The 23,587-nt window shown below is 41.8% G+C and overlaps 1 protein-coding gene across 1 annotated transcript; it reads left to right on the top strand.

Annotated features, from left to right (window-relative positions):
- Positions 1-6,403: 6,403 nt before the first annotated feature.
- Positions 6,404-15,288, top strand: WIH2 (proline-rich family protein). Its single transcript, XM_086820703.1, has 3 exons — positions 6,404-6,595; positions 14,510-14,714; positions 14,950-15,288. The coding sequence occupies exons 1-3, from the start codon at positions 6,544-6,546 to the stop codon at positions 14,993-14,995; spliced, it is 303 nt and encodes a 100-aa protein (XP_086676829.1). The 5' UTR covers positions 6,404-6,543; the 3' UTR covers positions 14,996-15,288.
- The last annotated feature ends 8,299 nt before the right edge of the window (positions 15,289-23,587 follow it).

Genomic DNA, 23,587 nt, shown 5'->3' with positions numbered 1-23,587 from the left:
CTCTACTGTTGCTGCTGTTTTACCCACTGCTGAACAAGCTCGTTGGGATGGTAAAGATCCATAGGCTCATGCCTTGATTGCACTTTCTGTCAAACGTAACATCACTCCACATATTCGTTCAGCTAAAACAACAAAACAGGCTTGGGATATTCTAGCTGGTTTGTATGCAGGTCGTAACGAGGCAAAAATCTCTTACCTGCGTAAAGAGATAGAATCGAAGATTATGCAAGAAGATGATGACATGAATGTTTTTCTTGCTGAGATTAAAGATCTCAAGGAAAATTTGATTTCTGTAGGTGAGATTATTCCTGATCATTCTCTTGTGCAAACTGTTCTTGATGCTTTACCTGAGTCATATCAAACTGTTGCTTCCACATGGAGATTTGTTACTGAGGACAGACCTGATGTTGTCAAGTATGATACTTTAGTCAACAAGCTCTTGCAAGAAGTGCAGTCTAGGCAAAACAGGGCTAGGCAGCGTGCAATTGATCAGGCATTTGTTGCTGCCCACCCAGTAGAGAAGAAGCGGTAAGGTAGCCCCTTCCACTGTTTCTTCTCCTATTAGTAGGTCTACAACTTCTTCTCCTTCCATAGGTAGCAACAATAGGTCTGAGAAAGCTCTTGATAAAGGCAAGAAAAAAATCAGGTGCAACTATTGTAAGGCAACTGATCATGTCATTAAGAATTGCCCTAAGCTAAAGGTTACAGAGGCAAAGAAGAAAGAGTCAAATGCAGCCACAATAGCGGAAGCTTCTACAAATGCAGATTTTGCAAATGTTGTGCAGGATACAGAATGGGCGTTTAGCGTGTAGGGGGGATCATTGCCGCCAGATTTACATGCTTTTTCGGACTCAGATTGGGCTGGTTGCTATGACACAAGAGTGTCTACAAATGGTTTTTTGTTTCATGCTCGGTAGCTCATGCATATCTTGGTTGAGCAAGAAGCAACCTACTGTGGCCACTTCTAGTTGTGAAACTGAGTACATGGTAGCTTTCACAGCTATGGTTGAGTGTGTGTGGCTCAGACGGCTTATGTGGCTGACTTGGGTGTTGGACAGGAGTCTGTGCCAACTCTATCTACACTGACAGTCAGAGCGCATTGGCAGTTGCGAGAAACCCAATTTTTCATGCTCGCACAAAGCACATTGAGGTGCATTATCACTATGTCAGGGAGAGACTCTCAGCAGGAGAGATCAGCTTGGCATATGTGCCAACACAAGACAACCTCGTCGATCTTTTCACAAAGGCGCTTCCACGTGAGAAGTTTGAAGCTTTCCACAAAGCTTTGGACTTGCTCCCCTTTGTGGACTGATATACTTCGGGCATGGCACTTCCCTATACATGAGTGCCAGCTCTCGTTCACACCATCACTCCCAGGGGAGATTTGTTGCCATATATATAGGCAGTGATGTGTGTAAACACACTTAGGACCGCCGGGGCACTTTTTCCCTCTTTAGGAGGTTTTTCCCCCTGGCTTGTATATACACCCATTATTCTAGGGCTAACTTATCTTTGTACATTGACACAACCTAACACACTGTGTGTTGTGTGCATTCTTGCTTCTTCTTCTCCAAGCTTTGTGTGCTTTCCTGCAACCCTAATTCCAACATTTTGTGGCAACCCCCTTCCCATTTCAAATGCCATCCTTAGTATGTTTTCTACATATTCACGTGGCAATGGAACGTAAGGGAATGGTTGTGCAAAATCTAGTGTCTTATGATTTGGTGTTTCTTGCCACATGGGGTGGTCCGTACCAATGGTACTTGTCCTATGTTGACCTAGCTTTAAGGTAACAGTCTTATGTTAGCTAAGGACACATTATGTGATTACTCTTGTGGAACCCTTGGGTTTTAGGTAGTCCCTGTTATTGACTCTTTACTCTTCCCTATGTTCCTTATTCCTGTTATTGACTCTTTACTCTTCCCTATGTTCCTCTTTACTCTTCCCTATGTTCCTTATTCCTCATCCAAATGGAGAGGAACTATAACTTGTTTTTAGGGTGAAGAAGCTTCTACATTCTACTAGTATAGTAGATTGGTATGTACCACCCTTCATCTAATTGTTACATCAATGCATTGCCTATTGCTACATCTGAAGCATTTACCAAAAATTGAAACATCCTATCCCAATCTAGGGGTTGAATGAGCATGTTCAAATTTTTTGAGTGAATGATGATTCTTCACACTTTTGGTACCATACATAGATCACATCCTTCTTTTTCAAAGCATACATTGGGTAAGATACATGAGCTAGATAGCTCAAGAACCACTTGATCTCTACCCTAGAAATCTACTGAGCTCTTTTAAGTTCTTTGGTGGGGTCAATCTGGCGATCACCATTATTTTCTTAAGGTCAATAGCAGCTAACCCATTTTCAGACATTGTCTGTCCTAGTAAGGTTCCACTTGTTACTGCAATGCACATTTGGTTGGGTTCAATTTCAACTTGGTTGTCTATATCTTTCTAGACATAACCACAAAAAGGGAGTCCGTAATTGAGTAGGTAGCAGTAAAAGGTGAGAAGAATCTATTGGATGAGAGAATCAAGGGTAGCATGAGTGAATATAGGAGTATGGAGAGATTCTAGGGTCAAATGGAGCAAATAAGGGAAAAGGTGTCCCCCAGATGTAGGAGGGGAGGTGGCACAAATCAGGGAGAAATCAGTGGGGAAGTGGGTGCGGCACCTTGTGGATGTAAAACTTATAAATTGAGGCATTAGCCTAATGAGAATTCGCTATTGTGAATCCAAGCCTACATTATGCTATTAGCTTAATCTTGCACTAATCTTATTTTAATCACTCACTAATTGCTTACCTAATCATGATGATTCTTGTATTTGATCCACCATAGCCCATCACTTCTTGCAAATTCAAGTTGGTATCAGATCCTAGCTTAGGATTCAACTGTTGTTTTAAGCCTAATCACCTTCTTAATTACTAATTAGATGCTAATCACCTTATAAGCCATTTTTCACTTTCTGCAGTACCCACACTTGGTGGAACTTAGATCTCTCCCTCCACACAGCTCCGTTGCCTACAACCTTCACACACCCTCTTGCCAACATCGTGGCACCTTAGAAGTTCAAACCGTCAAACGAACGCGGTCGCGGGAGAGGCGTTGATTTATTGGTGACATTTTTTTTGAGAAAAATCGCATCACGCCTTCAAATTTCAAGCATTGGTGCTAGCCTTGGGGGTTTTTGGGTGTGTTGAACACGCTGGTGGCCTCAAAATTTCGCAATTCATCAAGGAGAAGTTGCATCAAGCTCTAGATCAAATCTACAAGTGACTTTGGTAAAACAAAGATTAGGCAATCATTATTTGGTCAAATATTATGTTTTTGGGCTTGATCCTCTACTAGACTAACTTCTATTGATGCCCTTAAAAGGATTTGAGCTCATTTGAACTCTAAGGCATCAGATCTGGCCTCCCTGTACACTCTATTTTCTATACACAAAACATGGGTTTAACCTCATTAAATAGCAATTAATTAGCACTAATCACTAAAGTTTGGTGCAATTGATGGTTTAAACTTACCATTAGGTATCTGATATAGACCTCTATCACTTCAGATTGCAATTTGAAGTTGGTTTGATGTCCCGACCATCCACTACAAAACCAACTATCCTTGGCATTATTGGTGTATTCATGCTTGTAAACTTGTTGTAATCATCATGAAACACCAAATTGGAGTTGTAAAAGGGTAGACACTACCCTTGAATCTTGAATTGGATCAAGAGGTAAGAACCCCTTCACATCATCATGAGCATTGTATAAGAAGTAGCTAAATTCAATGGGGACCAATTCCATACATGGCAAACAAAAACCATGTATTTGCTCACATGAGGAAGAATCTATGGGGCTAGTTGAGGGAAGAGATGAATGTCCAGAGGAGGATGGGAAGGATGAGTGTCCAGAGGAGGATGGGAAGGATGAGTGGAAGAGCAAAAATGAGAAATCATTAGGACTCATTGCACCTAGTCTAAATGATGAAGTCATTCACCACATTGCAGGGATAAAAAGCGTTGAAGATGCATGGGATGAACTTAACAAATTGTTTGGCACTCAAGCAAAGAATTCAAAGACAAATCTACTAATACAATATTACAAACTTGACATGAAGGAAAGTGAACCTCTAACCTCACACTTGAACAAATACAAAAGCATCAAACAATAACTTGCAGCCATTGGGAAGAAAGTAGAAGATAACGAGGCACTGGCAATGCTTCTAAAGAGTGTGGACAAGGGAGAGTAGGAGAACATTGTGGCAACCTTAAAGAATCTACCACATTTGAAGTAGCATAAGATAGAAGGAGCTCTACTAGAGCAAGAGCACAAGTTCAAAGAGAAGAAAGCATTGGACCCAACAACTGGAGAGGAGAAAGCATTGGACTCAACAACTGGAGAGGAGAAAGCATTCTTCACACGAGGAGGTCTCTCACGAGGACGAGGAGGAGGACGAGGCAAGGGAGGAGGAAGGACCTTCACTTGCCACAGTTGTGGGAAGCCAGGACACTTGGCTAGAGACTGACAGCAAACCAAATGAAGAAGGATCGGCATCGGCAAACTGCATGGAGACTCCTAAGACAGAGGAGTTAGAAGCTCTTTTCTAAGAGAAAGAGAGAGAGAAACCCCATAACCCAATGTAACCTTCCCCAAAAGAGTAAAATCACCTCTGAGCCACCGATGATGTAGGCCATGTGGTAGATGTATGTGTATGAGTGAGCAATTTGGTCAAAGTTATGGGCACTTGTAGTAGCCTTGGACATCACAGAGAGAGAGTGTCAAGGACTATGAGTCAGGGACTTAAGGCACTGGTCGCGGGCTACTAAGTAAGAGGGAAACTTGGTATAAGGTCCAGGTGTGCTAAGAAGTATTCCCTTGAGGGGAGGTGTTGAAATAGGCAAGTGAATAGTGTGTGTGTGGGAACTAGCTCTAAGCTAGAGATTGTAAAAGGGAGTCCGTAATTGAGTAGTTAACAGTGAAAAGGTGAGAAGAATCTACTGGATGAGAGAATCAAGGGTCACATGAGTGAATATAGGAGTGTGGAGAGATTCTAGGATCAAATGGAGCAAATCAGGGAAAAGGTGTCCCCCAAATGTAGGGGAGGTTGCACAAATCAGGGAGAAATCAGTGGGGAGTGGGTGCTTGGCGCCTTGTGGATATAAAAGCTATAAATTGAGGCATTGGCCTAATGAGAATGCGGTGGTTATTGTGAATCCAAGCTTACATTATGTTATTAACTTAATCTTGTACTAATCTTATTTTAATCACTTGCTAATTGCTTGCCTAATCATGATGATTCTTGCATTTGATCCACCATAGCCCATCCCTTCTTGCAAATTCAAGTAGGGAGAGAGAGAGAGAGAGAGAGCGAGAGATGTGTGAGAGAGTGTGTGTGAGAAGAGAGAGGGAATGTGTGTGTGTGTGTGTGTGTGTGAGAATGAGAGAGAGACAGAGAGAGGAAGTGAGGAGAGAGTGTGTGTGTACGTATGTGTGTGTGTGTGTGTGTGTGTGTGTGTGTGTGTGTGAGAGAGAGAGAGAGAGAGAGAGAGAGAGAGAGATGTATGTAAAAAGGGAGGGGACACGTGGAGTAGGGGAAAAAGACAAGGGGGTGTGATGGTGAGGGAGGGGAGGAGCCACGAGTTAGGGAAGAGGAGAGAGAGGGGGAGGAGGAGGGGAGTGGAGGCCACATATTGGGGAAGTGGAGAGAGAGAGAGAGAGGAGTGTAGGGGTATGTTGAGAGAGGAAAAATTAAATAAATAATAAAATACAAAACTATAAAAATATATAGTATATAAGTATAAAGTGTATATAATAAGTAAGGATATTAAATAAATATATATATTAAATATATACTAATATATTATAATATAATGCTATATATATAATACATAAATTTAAATAAAAAATTAAAAACATATATATAGTAAATATATTATAATAATGATATATAAATCAATATACATATAGTAAATATATAATAGTATTATATAAATACTAATAAATAAATATATATAATAGTATTATATAGATACTATTATATATAAACACATTTGTATGTGTACACAACCATACACATACATGTGGAGAGAGAGAGAGTGTGTGTGTTTGAGAGAGAGAGAGAGAGATTCTATGTGTGTGAGAAAGTGTGTATGTAAGACGGGTGTAAGAAGAGAGAGAGGGCATGTGTACGTGTATGTGTGTGAGAGAGGGTTGTGTTTATGTAGAATGCATGTGAGATAGAGACACAGAGATATGCATCTATATGAGAGTCGCACATAGACACATGCATACACACACGTGCACACATGCATATACAAACACACACCACACATAAAAACATACACGCAGATACACTAACTCACATGAGCTTGCACATATAAAGATATGGATAGATAGCAGACACATAAACACACTTATGTACGCCCACAAATAGCATTTAAATTCTTCGCTCTTTCCTACCTACCCCACCGCACCCTCACGCAGAGCATACCAACCATCATCATTCGTTCTGTTGGCTCAGGCGGGCGAGCGAGCAGAGATATGAGCTACTACCCGGATCCCAAACCGCCTGTGATGGCACCGCCTTCTCAAGGTTCGTTTGAAGCCCTTTTTTCGTGTCCCCCCGTGTGTGTGTGTGTGTGTGTGTGTGTGTGTGTCTGTGTGTGGGAGAGAGAGAGAGAGAGAGAGAGAGAGAGAGAGAATTGTACATATGTGTGTGCATTTTTGAACCCTTTGCCTGGATCTGCGTGCGTGTTTTTCCTGCGCTTTTCTGGCACTAGAATAGGAGCCTGTAGTTTTCCTATCCCGCTTGCTTAGGGTAGATAGGCCAGGCTAATGACACCCTTAGAATATACAAAACAAGACGTAAGATTTAGATATTTGGTTTTGCAAAAGCCTGGTTCTCGAGTTTTTTCTGTTGAAGGGGCCATAATAGTGGCACTTGAAGGTGTAAGGAAATGCCTCCCCATGGCCTTTCTCTACACCATCATGGTCATGGGGAGTGGAACATTTGTTGATAGCTAGGCCAATGGAATTATCAGTAGCAGGATGGAAATCATTCTGCACAGGTGTTGACAGCCAAGCAAATCATGTTATTCCACATCAGCAAGCTGCTGAATTTAAATTGATGTTGATTTGGATTTCCTGAAATAAAGTGTCCTGATTTAGTGGCTCAGATCCTCCCTCCCATGACCCACGACCATGACAGGGTAAGAAACCAAACACTCAAAACAGCATGCCGTTGAGAATAATGCATTAATATGTCGGCAGAAATGTGGAAAGAAGGGCCCTTCTTCTTGGCCTGTTTTTACAATCAAAAGGGAAGTGATTGGGTGGACCCTTGACTTCAATAGCTCAGGTTCATAAGCTAGTTGGTTGCCTTCGCTCATAAGTCTTCTCAGCTTTCTGGTATAAGGAGCTTTACAGATGTATTCCCGCCAGTCTGAAGGGGTCACCTCAGCCTCAGGAAACGTGCGAACTTGCCGGGCTGAACCAATCATTTCTTGATCTCGAGGTGTCTCCTTGGTCACTTTTCCAATCTAATGTCTTCTACAAGAAAAGATTTGTATCCTTCTCCATTATGTCTGCATTTTTCTAGAGAGCAACACTTGTTTACTGCTAATTACGCAGGCACTTGACAGCCAGCCATGAGGATTTCTCCTCAATTAGCTTACATGCTTACTAAGAGTGTTCTCATTAAACTTGTATTGACATGGGTATTGAGGTTCTTGGAAAAACTGAAATGCCTGAAGTCATTGTGAGAGAGAACAGCAGATCATGCCAGAGGGTTAAGGGGCAGGAGTTTCCACACATGTGCTCGACTGCCATCTTCTCATGCTGGCTGGTAATGGTGGATAAACAACCATTCCTGGCTTCTTTGTGTACTTGTATTCTATGCAACCCTAATTACGACTCTTGCTTGGTTACTTTTGCATGTCCTTAAGTCCTTGGCATGGACAGGAGCCTCAGCAATATGAGTTGCAATAGGGATAATTTGGTGTACCAGCTTGTGCAAGAGTTTATTGTAACACGCGGAAGCTTTGGGAGTCATCTTTCAGTCCTAAACACTCTTGCAAAACATCTGATGCAAAAACGCAGATATAGAGAGAGATTAGAGAGAGAGAAGTGCTGGAAATTCAGTATATTCATATGGTACAAAAAGGTACCCCTACTACAGCCATAGGCTGCCTTGCATAAAAGGTGATTACACCCAAAATTCTGTCCCCCTATGGGACTCCTACTGACCCAATCCCTAGAGGATTGAATGGCTAACACAATGAGCACACTGGCTATTTATATGTGTCTTGGACACTTGGTGTGCTGGCCGACTGCTGGTCGGCCAGCCATAAATGCAGTAAATGCTATTTAATACAGCCGACTGGTCCTCCTTGCGCATGTTGCTGCCCCTATTTTCTGGTTCACCTGACCATGTCCATGAGCAGCCGACAGCCATCTGACCTTCAGCTCCAGCCTACAATGCCAACAGTGCTCTGTGCTCTATCATCCTGGTTATACTCTTTATCTGGCTACCTCTTTCTGGATGTAGCCGTGAAAATGTCCATGGCATCTATGATGCACATGACATCCCCCTCAGCTAAACTTGATGACGGGATTCCAACCTGCTCTTGGATGACTGTCATCATCCCAATCCTGTCCCAAAGTCCCTCTGTCATCATCCATCCTTTTTCTCTGAACATCCGGCTTGTTCTCCAAACCACTTTGTCTCTGACGAAGATCTATGCATCTGGTTTCCTCTAGTCCACAATCCATTTCTACCCTGACTTTGAACACCGTCTTGGTCTTCATTCTTGAGAAATGAGTCTAGCACTCTCACATCACCCTTGGAGGATAAACCTCCCATGGGACCGTTGCTTGAGAACCTATCTGGCTCACAGCACTGCCATCTCCTTTGGCACTGTGGAACACCACCAACAAACCTCCTGGGAGTTCTTTCTGCTTCTATGTTCCTTGCCTTGGGCTTCATATCCGTGTACTTTCTTGTACCTTGGACCTGTACACCATCATATGGGACTGAATTAGTGTTTAGCTTTGCTGGGCCTAATGCTCTGATACCAATGTAACACACCCAATCCCTAGAGGATTGAATGGCTAGCACAATGAGCACACTGGCTATTTATATGTGTCTTGGACACTCGTTGTGTTGGTCGATTGCTGGTCAGCCAGCCTTAAATGCAATAAATGCTATTTAATACAGCCGACTGGTCCTCCTCCTTGTGCCTGCTGTTGCCCCTATTTTCTGGTTCAGCCGACCATGTCCATGAGCAGCTGACAGCCATCTGACCTTCAGCTCCAGTCTACACTGCCAACAGTGCTCTGTGCTCTATCATCCTGGTTCTACTCTTTATCTGGCTGCCTCTTTTGGATGTAGCCGTTTAAAATTTCCATGGCATCTATGATGCACATGACATCCCCCTCTGCTAAACTTGATGACGGGATTCCAACTTGCTCTTGGATGACTGTCATCATCCCAATCCTGTCCCGAAGTCCCTCTGTCATCATCCATCACTGGCACCTCTTTTTCTCTGAACATCCGGCCTGTTCTCCAAACCACTCTGTCTCTGACGAAGATCTATGCATCTGGTTTCCTCTAGTCCACAATCCATTTCTGCCCTGACTTTGAACACCGTCTTGGTCTTCATTCCTGAGAAATGAGTCTGGCACTCTCACATCACCCTCGGAGGATAAACCTCCCATGGGACCGTTGCTTGAGAACCTATCTGGCTCACAGGACTGCCATCCCCTTTGGCACTGTGGAACACCACCAACAAACCTCCTGGGAGTTCTTCCCGCTTTTGTGTTCCTTGCCTTGGGCTTCGTATCCGTGTACTTTCCTGTACCTTGGACCTATACACCATCATATGGGACTGAATCAGTGTTTAGCTTTGCTGAGCCTGATGCTCTGATACCAATGTAACACGTGGAAGCTCTGGGAGTGATCTTTTAGCCCTAAGCACTCTTGGAAAACATCTGATGCAAAACGCAGATATAGAGAGAGAGAGAGAGAGAGAGAGAGAGAGAGAGAGAGAGAGAGAGAGAGAGAAGTGTTTGAAATTTTGGTACAAAAAGGTACCCCTACTACAGCCATAGGTTGCCTTACATAAAAGGTGATTACACCCAAAATTATGTCCCCCTATGGGACTCCTACTGACCCAATCCCTAGAGGATTAAATGGCTAACACAATGAGCACACTAGCTATTTATATGTGTCTTGGACACTTGGTGTGCTGGCCGACTGCTGGTCGGCCAGCCATAAATGCAGTAAATGCTATTTAATACAGCCGACTGGTCCTCCTTCTTGCGCCTGCTGCTGCCCCTATTTTTTGGTTCAGCCGACCATGTCCATGAGCAGCCGACAACTATCTGACCTTCAGCTCCAGTCTACACTGTCAACAGTGCTCTGTGCTCTATCATCTTGGTTCTACTCTTTATCTGGTTGCCTCTTCTTGATGTAGCCATGAAAATGTCCATGGCATCTATGATGCACATGACATCCCCCTCTGCTAAACTTGATGACGGGATTCCAACCTGCTCTTGGATGACTGTCATCATCCCAATCCTGTCCCGAAGTCCCTCTGTCATCATCCATCCTTGGCACCCCTTTTTCTCTGAACATCCGGCCCGTTCTCCAAACCAAATGAAGATCTATGCATTTGGTTTCCTCTAGTCCACAATCCATTTATGCCCTGACTTTGAACACCGTCTTGGTCTTCATTCCTGAGAAATGAGTCTGGCACTCTCACATCACCCTTGGAGGATAAACCTCCCATGGGACTGTTGCTTGAGAACCTATCTGGCTCACAGGACTACCATCCCCTTTGGCACTGTGGAACACCGGGAGTTCTTCCCGCTTCTATGTTCCTTGCCTTGGGCTTCGTTTTCGTGTATTTTCCTTTACCTTGGACCTGTACACCATCATTTGGGACTGAATCAGTGTTTAGCTTTGTTGAGCGTGATGCTCTGATACCAATGTAACACGTGGAAGCTCTGGGAGTCATCTTTCAGCCCTAAACACTCTTGGAAAACATCTGATGCAAAACGCAGATATAGAGAGAGAGTAGAGAGAGAGAGAGAGAGGTGCTGGAAATTCAGTATATTCATATGGTACAAAAAGGTACCCCTACTACAGCCATAGGCTGCCTTACATAAAAGGTGATTACACCCAAAATTTTGTCCCCCTATGGGACTCCTACTGACCCAATCCCTAGAGGATTGAATGGCTAACACAATGAGCACACTGGCTATTTATATGTGTCTTGGACACTTGGTGTGCTGGCCGACTGCTGGTCGGCCAGCCATAAATGCAGTAAATGCTATTTAATACAGCCGACTGGTCCTCCTCCTTGCGCCTGCTGCTGCTACCCCTATTTTTTGGTTCAGCCGACCATGTCCATGAGCTACCGACAGCCATCTGACCTTCAGCTCCAGTCTACACTGCCAACAGTGCTTTGTGCTCTATCATCTTGGTTCTACTCTTTATCAGGCTGCCTCTTCTGGATGTAGCCGTGAAAATGTCCATGGCATCTATGATGCACATGACATCCCCCTCTGCTAAACTTGATGACGGGATTCCAACCTGCTCTTGGATGATTGTTATCATCCCAATCCTGTCCCGAAGTCCCTCTGTCATCATCCATCCCTGGCACCCCTTTTTCTCTGAACATCCGGCCTGTTCTCCAAACCACTCTGTCTCTGACGAAGATCTATGCATCTGGTTTCCTCTGGTTTCCTCTAGTCCACAATCCATTTCTGCCCTGACTTTGAACACCGTCTTGGTCTTCATTCCTGAGAAATGAGTCTGGCACTCTCACATCACCCTCAGAGGATAAACCTCCCATGGAACCGTTGCTTGAGAACCTATCTGGCTCACAGGACTGCCATCCCCTTTGGCACTGTGGAACACCACCAACAAACCTCCTGGGAGTTCTTCCCGCTTCTGTGTTCCTTGCCATGGGCTTCGTATCCGTGTACTTTCCTGTACCTTGGACCTATACACCATCATTTGGGACTGAATCAGTGTTTAGCTTTGCTGAGCCTGATGCTCTGATACCAATGTAACACGCGGAAGCTTTGGGAGTCATCTTTCAGCCCTAAACACTCTTGGAAAACATCTGATGCAAACACGCAGATATAGAGAGAGAGTAGAGAGAGAGAGAGAGAAGTGCTGGAAATTCAGTATATTCATATGGTACAAAAAGGTACCCCTACTACAACCATAGGCTGCCTTACATAAAAGGTGATTACACCCAAAATTCTGTCCCCCTATGGGACTCCTACTGACCCAATCCCTAGAGGATTGAATGGCTAACACAATGAGCACACTGGCTATTTATATGTGTCTTGGACACTTGGTGTGCTGGCCAACTGCTGGTCGGCCAGCCATAAATGCAGTAAATGCTATTTAATACAGCCGACTGGTCGTCCTCCTTGCGCCTGCTGCTGCCCCTATTTTCTGGTTCAGCCGACCATGTCCATGAGCAGCCGACAGCCATCTGACCTTCAGCTCCAGTCTACACTGCCAACAGTGCTCTGTGCTCTATCATCCTGGTTCTACTCTTTATCTGGCTGCCTCTTCTGGATGTAGCCGTGAAAATGTCCATGGCATCTATGATGCACATGACATCCCCCTTTGCTAAACTTGATGACGGGATTCCAACCTGCTCTTGGATGACTGTCATCATCCCAATCCTGTCCCGAAGTCCCTCTTGTCATCCTCCATCCCCGGCACCCCTTTTTCTCTGAACATCCGGCCTGTTCTCCAAACCACTCTGTCTCTGACGAAGATCTATGCATGTAGTTTCCTCTAGTCCACAATACATTTCTGCCCTGACTTTGAACACCGTCTTGGTCTTCATTCCTGAGAAATGAGTCTGGCACTCTCACATCACCCTTGGAGGATAAACCTCCCTTGGGACCGTTGCTTGAGAACCTATCTGGCTCACAGGACTGCCATCCCCTTTGGCACTGTGGAACACCACCAACAAACCTCCTGGGAGTTCTTCCCGCTTCTGTGTTCTTTGCCTTGGGCTTCGTATCCGTGTACTTTCCTGTACCTTGGACCTGTACACCATCATATGGGACTGAATCAGTGTTTAGCTTTGCTGAGCCTGATGCTCTAATACCAATGTAACACGCGGAAGCTTTGGGAGTCATCTTACAGCCCTAAACACTCTTGGAAAACATTTGATGCAAAAACGCAGATATAGAGAGACAGTAGAGAGAGAGAGAGAAGTGCTGGAAATTCACTATATTCATATGGTACAAAAAGGTACCCCTACTACAGCCATAGGCTGCCTTACATAAAAGGTGATTACACCCAAAATTCTGTCCCCCTATGGGACTCCTACTGACCCAATCCCTAGAGGATTGAATGGCTAACACAATGAGCACACTGGCTATTTATATGTGTCTTGGACACTTGGTGTGCTGGCCGACTGCATAAATGCAGTAAATGCTATTTAGTACAGCCGACTGGTCCTCCTTGCGCCTGCTGCTGCCTCTATTTTCTGGTTCAGCCGACCATGTCCATGAGCAGCCGACAGCCATCTGACCTTCAGCTCCAGTCTACACTGCCAACAGTGCTCTGTGCTCTATCATCCTGGTCCTACTCTTTATGTGGCTGCCTCTTCTGGATGTAGCCCTGAAAATGTCCATGGCATCTATGATGCACATGACATTTATGGGAAGTTTTAATAAGTGGCAATACTACTGCAAGACACCAGGTCTTAGGATAGGAATGTTGGAAAAGCATTTGCTCAATGCTCCACCCTCATGATGCTATTGCGAGTGACTTGTAATAACAGATGTGCTCTATTTTGAAGGGTCCCTTATATGAGGATTAGCCGTTGTGGTGAGTATCCAGGCCGTAGTTCTCAGTTTAGACATTGGATGGTGGCTAGATGGTTAAGAGACAGCTTATGACACTGCCAAGTAGGTTGCATCTTGTGCGGGCTATGTGACTGCATTATTGAGCGTTGGACAGAAAACTAAGGACACACTTGGGTTGTGGTGCTCGTTTTAGAGTTGAGACAGCCTTAGATGGCCGTGGAAGCTGCAAGTTTGCTATGGGACTTTGTTGTAGTCTAATATGGTCCTAATCAGATGATATGGTTGGTCGGTCATTTTAGACCAAGTCATGGGTTGGTCGACGTGGTTGACCTACGTCCATGCTTTCCTTGGGCACTAGTTTGGCAGCCTTTGTTTCAAGCACTCTTGTAAGCAAGACATCCTCCGTTAAGAGTGTGTCTAGATTGCCATCAAAGCTCCTAGTATGTAATCAAAGCTTTGTATTGTGAAGATCTTGCTTCCACTACTGTGTTTTCTTACAACGAATTGTATATATGGTGGGGTAGCAGCAATACTACTGGAACACTTATTTTGGAATTTGAAGCTTTCCTTTCAGTGTAAGCTAGCATACTTTCATGTTAGATAAAATGAAGACATTTTTTTTTCAGATACTATGGAAAGAATTTTGTCCTTTTATGTGCAGGCTATCCTCCGCAGGGTTATCCTCCCCAAGGCTATCCTCCGCAGGGTTATCCTCCACAGGAATATCCACCTCAGGGCTATCCTCCACAGGGCTATCCTCCACAGGGTTATCCTCAGCAGGGGTATCCTCCCCAGGGATATGCACAGCAAGGTTACCCTCCTCAACAGCAATCACAAGGTGGTGGGCCAAGTTTCTTAGAAGGGTGGTAAGTTTTTTTTAACTTTTGTAGATTCATTCTCTTCTGGCTCTGTCAGTGGCAAGCATAAGACAAGATGTAGTTAACGATCGGTAAGGCGTTGAGACCTTCAAACTATCTCATGGATTTACTTGAAGGTTGACAGGTTTGAAGGTTGAGGAAGGCTGACTGAGTCTTTATATCTGAGTTAGTGATTGCTTCGTGAATGTTCTTCAGCTAATTGTTCTCACTGGACTGTATGCAGCCTGGCAGCATTATGTTGCTGCTGCTTGCTCGATGCTTGTTTTTGAGGTCTCGGAGAAGAAGACTGCTGATCTGCAGTACCATGTGGCTTAACTTTGAGTGATTTTTTTGAAATTTCTCAGACACGTTTGTTGAACATGGTCTATGGATGGGTATCTCAAGGGTGTTGAAGTCAAGCATAGTAGTGCAAAATTGTTTTTTCAAAATCTTTTTTTCCTATCAAAGGTCTCGGGTTTGAAGGAGATTATTATATATGTGAATGCCACAGTTTCATAAAGTAAGATTCTCAAATGTATACCCCTCTTTATGAAAACTATGCATTATAAATTTTAGTTTGAAGCTATCTGTGTGTATGTGCTTGAGTTGTGATCAATGGATAACATACCATTATGTGGTTATCAGTGTTTATTGTGCGCTGCTGATGATGAGCATTGCGATGTTGGTATCTAAAGAAATTTTAAGTGTACAAACAACTTCATCAAGTTGTGATTAGTTAATCTTATATATTGGTTTTCTTGTAATTTAATAGTATGAATGATCTTGCAGAATCAATTTGTCCTTTCTCTTGGAAATTTGTATGAGGTAACACAAGGTATGGAAGTTGCACGTTGTGGGCAATTAAAGTAGGCCATCTGTTTTAATGGACAGTACTTTACTCACTAAACCTTCCCCATAGGTTTTGGGGATAACTCAATGCAACATGTTTGAGCTTCTCTTTGTGTACTTAAGCACTTGGGCACAATGTTCACTTGAATATAATACAGCTCACTAACATGTGGGTTGGAGTGCCTTGCTGTTGTTGGGTTCAGAATTGTTAGTACATTCTATTCAAGGGAATGTGCAATGGCCACTGAAGATTACTGTCTATCTTGGATTAGGGTGCCATAGCTTCTCACCAGTATGCTCACCCCATCTTATTTCACTATGAAAAAGCTGTCATATAGATGCAAGTAATCTTACCTACTCAAATGAAAGTTTCTTATGTAGTATATCACCTTATGATGGTATTTCTCATTGCCTTGCATTAGCCAGGTATGGTGATTAATTTTTAAATCTGTTTTGCTATGGGTTTCATTTGGCTGGTTGGAATTTAAGAGTAAGCCAAGGGGTGCCTCAATTTGACATTTGGATGGAAATCATGAATTTTAATTTTGCCAGGAAAAGGAGTGTAGTTATGTGTTTTGTGTTCTATGGAAGGAGGTTTGTGCACTTTTTACAAGACACTTTTCTGAGTAGTCTTAATTCTCCCCTAGTCATTGAGGATGATTAGAGTTGTGGGAGGAAGACTTGAGACCCAAGGCATTCCTATGGTCACAAGTGCAGCATTCATTTCAAAGCCTAGCAAACAATGCCCGTGGTTAGAGAGATCACCCACTTCCTCTCTAAGAACTTACAAGACCAAAGAATGTGCCCTTGGGAAATATTTACCTTCTTGATGAAATAGATTCTACGAATCAAAGCTTTGTTTTTTGAGATTTGAAATGAGATTTTGAGGTTCAAAATAACACATATCCTCGTGTTAATGGGAAATGATCACACATGGTGACTACAATATTTATGCAAACCTTCAAAGTATGAGGCGATTGGTCTCATCTCTCTCTCTCTCTCTCTCTCTCTCTCTCACCCTCTCTAACTCACCTTCTCTCTCTTTCTTTGTTGCAAGCTCTCTTTCTAGCTCTCAATCTTTTCCCAACTAACATTGTACGTTTGGACAATCCCAAAATCTACAAGAGTTTTTGTTGCTATGTTGAATTCCTAGTCTTTAGTGAGTAGGGACAAACTAACTTAGAATCATGTTCTTCGCTACAACATGACTTTCCCACTGCTACAACAACAAGCTACACTAAGGTAAATCCCCAATCTGAGGGCTATGTAGTGGGTATGTTTATGGATACACACCCTCCCCTTGTCATCATTAGGCTTCGGTGGTGGAGGGGGTTTCGTGGTATTTAAAAATGTATTAAGTACTAATTGTTTCTCACATGAGAGAACAATAGGATATTCAATATGTTCCAAAGAAAAGTCTTGTACTACTAGTATCAAAATTTGTTTGTAGACTAGGTTTATCTAGATATTCAATATGTTCCAAGGAAAAGGAATGTACCATCGGTATCAAAATTTGTTTTAGATGTTTATAAATATTTTGATAAACTTTTAAGATACTGTAAGGGTGGTATATGTATACACCTCTAACTAGCCTTGGGTTTGGAACCATGCAAAAGAGTTAGAAAGGGCTTCAAACTTAGCGGGGGGTGGAGGGAGGGTTAGGGGGTATAGAGAGATATGGAAGCTCTTCCATGTCTTCCAAAATTGAGAGTTCATTACTACTCTACACCACGACCTAAAATCAAGGATGATAGGGTGCATAGCATATGTATACATGGCCATATATTCGGTAATATATATATCATTATGAAAAATGGCCATGATTATAGTAGGGTCAACATCCCTATGAAGGTTCTATTATATTAGGGCACGGTCACCCTTGGTTAGATCCTCACTAATACTAATATCATACTATAAGAAAGAGGGTGTTAGTGTCGCAAAGAAAAAAGTAATGGTTTGAGGAGGGGCCTTGATTATAGTAGGGGTGGCATCCTTATCAAAGTTCTGTTGTATTGGGAAAAGGTCACCCTTGGTTAGATCCTAACTAATGCTAATGTCATACTATAAGAAGGAGGGTGTTTGTGTATCAAAGGAAAAGTTAACGGTTTGAGGAGGGACCCAAGGAACCACTGGCAATGAATCCCTCTATAAGAAACACTATGATGGCTTCTTCTCTTGTGGCCCATACCTGTAATAACTTGTGATGCTTGGGTGCTGTAGCTTCTTGAGCTGTTTGTACCTGTGTTTCCAACTGTGTTAATGCATGTGCAAGTGCCTCCTCTTTGGTTTGTAATTCTACCTTTAAGTCTTGGAGAGAGGTGGTTAGGTGTGCTACCACTTGCAAGCTTCTCTTCGCTCTCTTTTAGTTTTACATTATGGGCTCTGATTGTTTGTGCGTGCTACCTATTTGACTCCTCTTGCTAATTCTGAAAATAATCAATCCTTTTCTTTTTTTACCTCTTCATCTTTGTGTAATTTTGAATGCAATCTTCTTGCTTGCCTCGAAGTCTTTTTGTAGTTGTTGTAACTGGTCTTGAAATTCATGGATCCTGATTACCTCCTACTACAGTCTTTGTTCACATTCATTTTTCTCACTCTGGAACTCCTTGATACACTCTTTGACCTGTGCATGTAGCCTTTGTGACTTTTCTTCATGGGCCATAAATGCTGCAACCTTTTTGTCAAAATCCGCTATGGCTCTGCTCTTGATCTCCACCAAAGTAGTTTGATAGACGTGTTTTTAGATGTTGTTCTGTTGCCCTTATTTTTGTGATTTCCTCAAGCAATTATTCTTTAGCCTTCTAAAGCTTTTCCTCACAAGCTGTTAGCTTTTGTTTGTGGAGTGTTTGGTTATGGGTGAGGATATAGTTGTTCAGCATGTGAGAGTCCACATGTGAGAGTCTAGCACCATCTTTTCACTGTCTTCATCCTCCTGTAGCTTACCTTTGTATGACCTTCAATCTTTATATTTGTTACCTAAACAACATTCTAAGGCTAACATATAACTAAGTAAACTTGGCTCAGTTTGGCATGGACATAATAAATGTATTGTACTGAAGCTTTTTGAGGCATGTATCTATAGGGTAAGGCTCTTTAATTGGAAACTCATTTGCTTTTTTCTTGGCCTTAGTTCCTCTTCATCTACAATCCTTTCATTCTTTCTAGATGGGCCAATCTTGTATGCTGCTATTGTCGTTGAGGCTTTATTTTTCTGTGTGGCAAGTGTACAATCTCTATTTGTAGCAACTTGTACTTCCTTTGCTTCTTGGGATGCTGCTTCATCCTTCATCTTCTCCTCCTCTTCCATTGGTACCTGTACTTCCACAAATGAATCGTGGGGTGGGCGAGGTACAGCAAGCTTCATAAGCAATGTGCTTGTGAATGCCGGCCTCTCCATCAATAATTTCCCTCTTAAATTAACCCTCTTGCTTCATTAACAATGCCTTAAAATCATAAATTTTGTTGTGCAAAAGCAGCAAATTGAAGCAGGTTGGTCGTGGAAGTATTACCTCTCGTCCTTGATCTATTCAAATCAAGGTGATCCTTGATCTATTCAAAGCAAGGTGATTCTCTTCCCACATTCAACACTCAACATCTCTTTTCTCAACCCAATCATGATTTGCATTGTGCAAATGAGGTAATTTTTAAAATTCAAAATGAATTCTTCTTCAAGTGATGATTTACATATGGACAATGCTCATGGCTTCACCAATTCTCCACTTCTTGAGCCCACACTCGATCAAAGACTTTCTTTGATCCAAGCTCAACTCCAAGAAGAGCAACAATGCCACATGCACATGGAATCCTTATTGGAGCATGAGAAGTGTGCGCGGGTCAACGATTCTCTAGAAGATGATCATCTCACCAAGATTCTCAAAGAAATTTTTGAAGCCCAAAGCACATGCAAGGAATCAAAGATAAGTCATAGCTCTTTCACTTCTACAAAATTGGATGGTAGCATCTCTATGGTGGAATGTACTCCACAATGCTGCTGTGATGACAAGCCAACCACTTGGCTTGAGTTCTAAGACAAAGTCAAAGAGTCTTTCCTTCCACCGTAGTTTCATCTGCAGACACATTGTGCATGGACCAAATTCTCTTGGAATGATCATGACAATGTGTCATAATACACTGAGCATTTTTTTGCAAACATTATTACATCTTCACATGCTAGAAGATGTGCATGATGACACTTTGCAAGAAAAGTATGAGGATGGTCTTGAAGAAGGCTTGCAAGAAGAGGTGGATATGGTCCAACCTTCTTCTCTCTACGAGGCTATTTCTCTTGCTCATGATGCAGAGAAGAAGCTTCGCTCCATCGGCAAGTTTGTTAGACCTATGCAAGGGCCTAGTCCAACAAATCAGCAATCATCGTTTGTGGGTAATAATCGCCCATTTAGATAAAATTTTCAATCTAATTCTTTCATTTCACATCGCACTAGCAATGTTCAATACTCATGCACACCTACATTTCCTCCTAAAAATGTATTTAATGGGGCACCTTCAAAGCCAAATTTTGTAAATTTAAACCCCAAGCCTAGTCACAATAGTGCTCACAATATCTCATCAAAAGCACCTTGGCCTACTCCTATTTGTCATCGTTGCCTTAAGCCGGGTCATATTGTGGCAAATTGCTTTGCCAAGTTACCACCTCCAAAGAAACCAACCGCCAGTGGTCCACTACATTGAAGAAGAAGCTTGTGAGGTCAATGATGACACCTTGGCCTACTCCTATTTGTCATCGTTGCCTTAAGCCGGGTCATATTGTGGCAAATTGCTTTGCCAAGTTACCACCTCCAAAGAAACCAACCGCCAGCGGTCCACTACATTGAAGAAGAAGCTTGTGAGGTCAATGATGACACCATTCCAAAATGGGCGGAGGACACTCATCATGATGAGGTTAATTAGGAATCAAACAACCCTCCAGGTATTCCTCAATCTATCCATTCATTATTATATGCATGCTAGGTTCTATTGATGGTCATCAAGTTTGTGTTTTGGATGATGATGGGAGTTCGCAATGAAATTATTTCAAAAAATCTTGTAAGGAAATTACAACTGCACACATCTCCCTCTACATATAAAATAAAATCTACATTCAAAGGAACTCGTTACAATGGCACTCGTGAAATTAAAAATCTTGAAATTCAAATTGGATCATATAAAGAGCATCACAATTTCTTGATTGCACCTTTACACTCCATGGACATCATTTTAGGAATGGCATTCTGTTATCAACAGAATCCTAACATTGATTACAACACTCATACTATGCAATTCACGCATGGTGACACATTGATATCTCTTTCTAGTGACTCTTCACTTGAACTTTTTCCATTGATTACACATACATAAGTAAAAAGAGCACTTAGAAAAGAGCACAAAGCATACATGATTTATGTGACTGAGGTAGAGAAAGTAAATAAAAAACTCACCCCATATCAACAACACTTTCTTGATTCTTTTCATGATTGTTTTATTAATGACTATCCCCCTCACTTACCTCTTTCTCGGACCATAAAATAGAGCTCTTGCCAGGAAGTCAACCACCACATCGTGAACCTTATAGACAAAAACCTTTGCAATAGCAAGACATTCAACACCAAATTAAGGAATTACTAGATAAAGGATTAATATACGACCTAGAAGTTCACCATTTGGAGCACCAATCTTATTAGTTCAAAAGAAGAATAAGACTCAATTTGGTCACTATGAATTTCTAGTAATGCCCTTTGGCCTTACCATTGCACCGGCCACATTTGTTTGCATGATGCATAGAATCTTTTTGAACCATTAAGATTTTGTGATTGTCTTTTTTTATGATATTCTTATATTTAGTTGTTTCGAAAAAGAACATGAAAACCATTAGAGTTGTTTTTAAACTTCTTAAAGAGAACCATTTATATGCAAATCCTAACAAAAGCTCTTTCTTTCAAAGAGAAATTGAATATCTTGGGCACATTGTTTTCGCTGATGGCATTCGTGTTGACCCTAAAAAGATAGCAACCATTAGACACTGGCCAGCTCCCAAGACTATACTTGATGTGAGATCTTTTCTTGGACTTTCAAGCTTTTATAGAAAGTTTGTGTGAAACTTGCTCTCATTGCATTACCATTGACATTATTGTTGAAAAAGAAAACTATTTTTTGATGGGGTGACAGTCAACAAAAGTCCTTTGACGGTTTCCTAGTTGTCACACTAACACTAGTGGATCTGGTATAGGTGCCAATTTGATGCAAGATGACCATCCCTTATCATTTGAAAGTCGTAAACTAAAGCCCTTTGAAATCAACTATAACACCTATGATAAGGAACTTTTGGCCATAGTACATGCTCTTCGCATGTGGAAACACTACCTCATGGGTTTGAAATTCTTAATTAAGACTGACCAACAAATCAGTAGATATCTACTTAGTCAGCCCTTGATCTCCGATCGTCATATTAAATGGGCTTCCTTCATTCAAAGTTTTCACCCCATAATCCAATATCAACCGGGTCATGCTAATGTTGTTGCAGATGCTTTGAGCAATAGACCATCAATTAGTAACATTTTTGTTGTTTATATTGAATCTTTGGATGCTATGCGTGACAGTTATGCCCATGATATTGATTTTTTAAATGATTGAAATGCACTTGTTCATAATAACTATTTGCCTCTCAATAGCTATTCATATGCTAATGGTTTCCTATTCTTGGAGAAAAGATTATGCATTACTGCACCATTTAGGCATATTGTTTTGTAAGAAATGCATGAACTACCTTATGTTGGGCATTGTGGCATACCTCACGTCAAAAACTTTTTTATTGGCCTAACATGAAAAAGGATATTACAAAATATGTATTTGATTACATTGTTTGTCAATGTGTCAAACGTCATCATGGAAAACCATATGGACTATTGATGTCTTTGCCAATTCCGAATGGTCCATGGAAAGAAATTTCAATGGATTTGATTACGGGATTACCTATTACTTCGTCACCTAATGACATGATTTGGACCATAGTAGATAGGTTTAGCAAACAAGTAGCAAACAAGCATACTTTGTGGCATGTAAGAAGACATTCACTACTCCACTTGCTGCAAAGATATTTATTACAACTTTTTTCTCTCATCATGGTTTTCTTAGACTAATTATTTCTGATAGAGACTCTCGCTTTTGCACTCATTTTTGGATCGCTTTGTTTTAAAATTCAGGCTCTATGATGGACTTTAGTTCCTCTTTCCACCCAGAAAGAAACGGCCAGATTGAAGCTACTAATAGCACTATCATGGACATTTTGAGGGCCTATACCATTGACAAACCTTCTAATTGGGATGAGCATTTGCATATTTTACAATTTTGTTATATCAATAACACCCACTTTGCCACAAGAAAGCTACCCTTCGAAGTTGTCTATGGTAAAAAGTTACCTACTCTGACTTCTAGAATTGGAACACAAGTTCCAGCTGTCGCAAAACATTTTTCTCGTGACCATACCTAGATTTTGGCTAAAGTGACTCAATCTATTAAAAAAGCTCAAGAAAGATATACAAAACTAGTCAACAAGAAGAGAAGACCTATGCAATTTCAAGAGAATGACATCATTTGGTTAAGAATCGAAAAATGTAGACTTAAGAGCATTGAAAAGCACCCCAAGCTTAAACTCGTTCCATATTTTTATGGGCCTTTCAAGATTCTCAAGAAAATCAATGACAATGCTTTTAGATTGGACATCCATGCACCCAAGATGCAATGGGCTCTTAAACATGAACCAATTAGGCTCTATACTCTAGACCCCCTACTACTTAAGACAATTTTATGTGATGAGCCACGTACTTGTGATTAAATTTCCCTTTCCCCTTGTATGCATACTCTCATAGTGCCCACCCCTCACCCAACTAGAGACACCTGCCCCCAAAAATAAAAAATAAAAAATAAAAATCCACTATACAAATGAAACAATGTACAAAGTACAAGAAATCCTTAGAGCTCGATTGTAGACATATTGAAAGCCACAAAATATTTAATGGAGACAATTAAACCTTGTACTT

The sequence above is a fragment of the Cibotium barometz genome, chromosome 26 (genome assembly GCF_041138505.1).
Source record: "Cibotium barometz isolate CiBa-2024 chromosome 26, ASM4113850v1, whole genome shotgun sequence".
Classification (NCBI taxonomy): Eukaryota; Viridiplantae; Streptophyta; class Polypodiopsida; order Cyatheales; family Cibotiaceae; genus Cibotium; species Cibotium barometz.
This window is presented reverse-complemented; position numbering and strand designations above follow the sequence as displayed.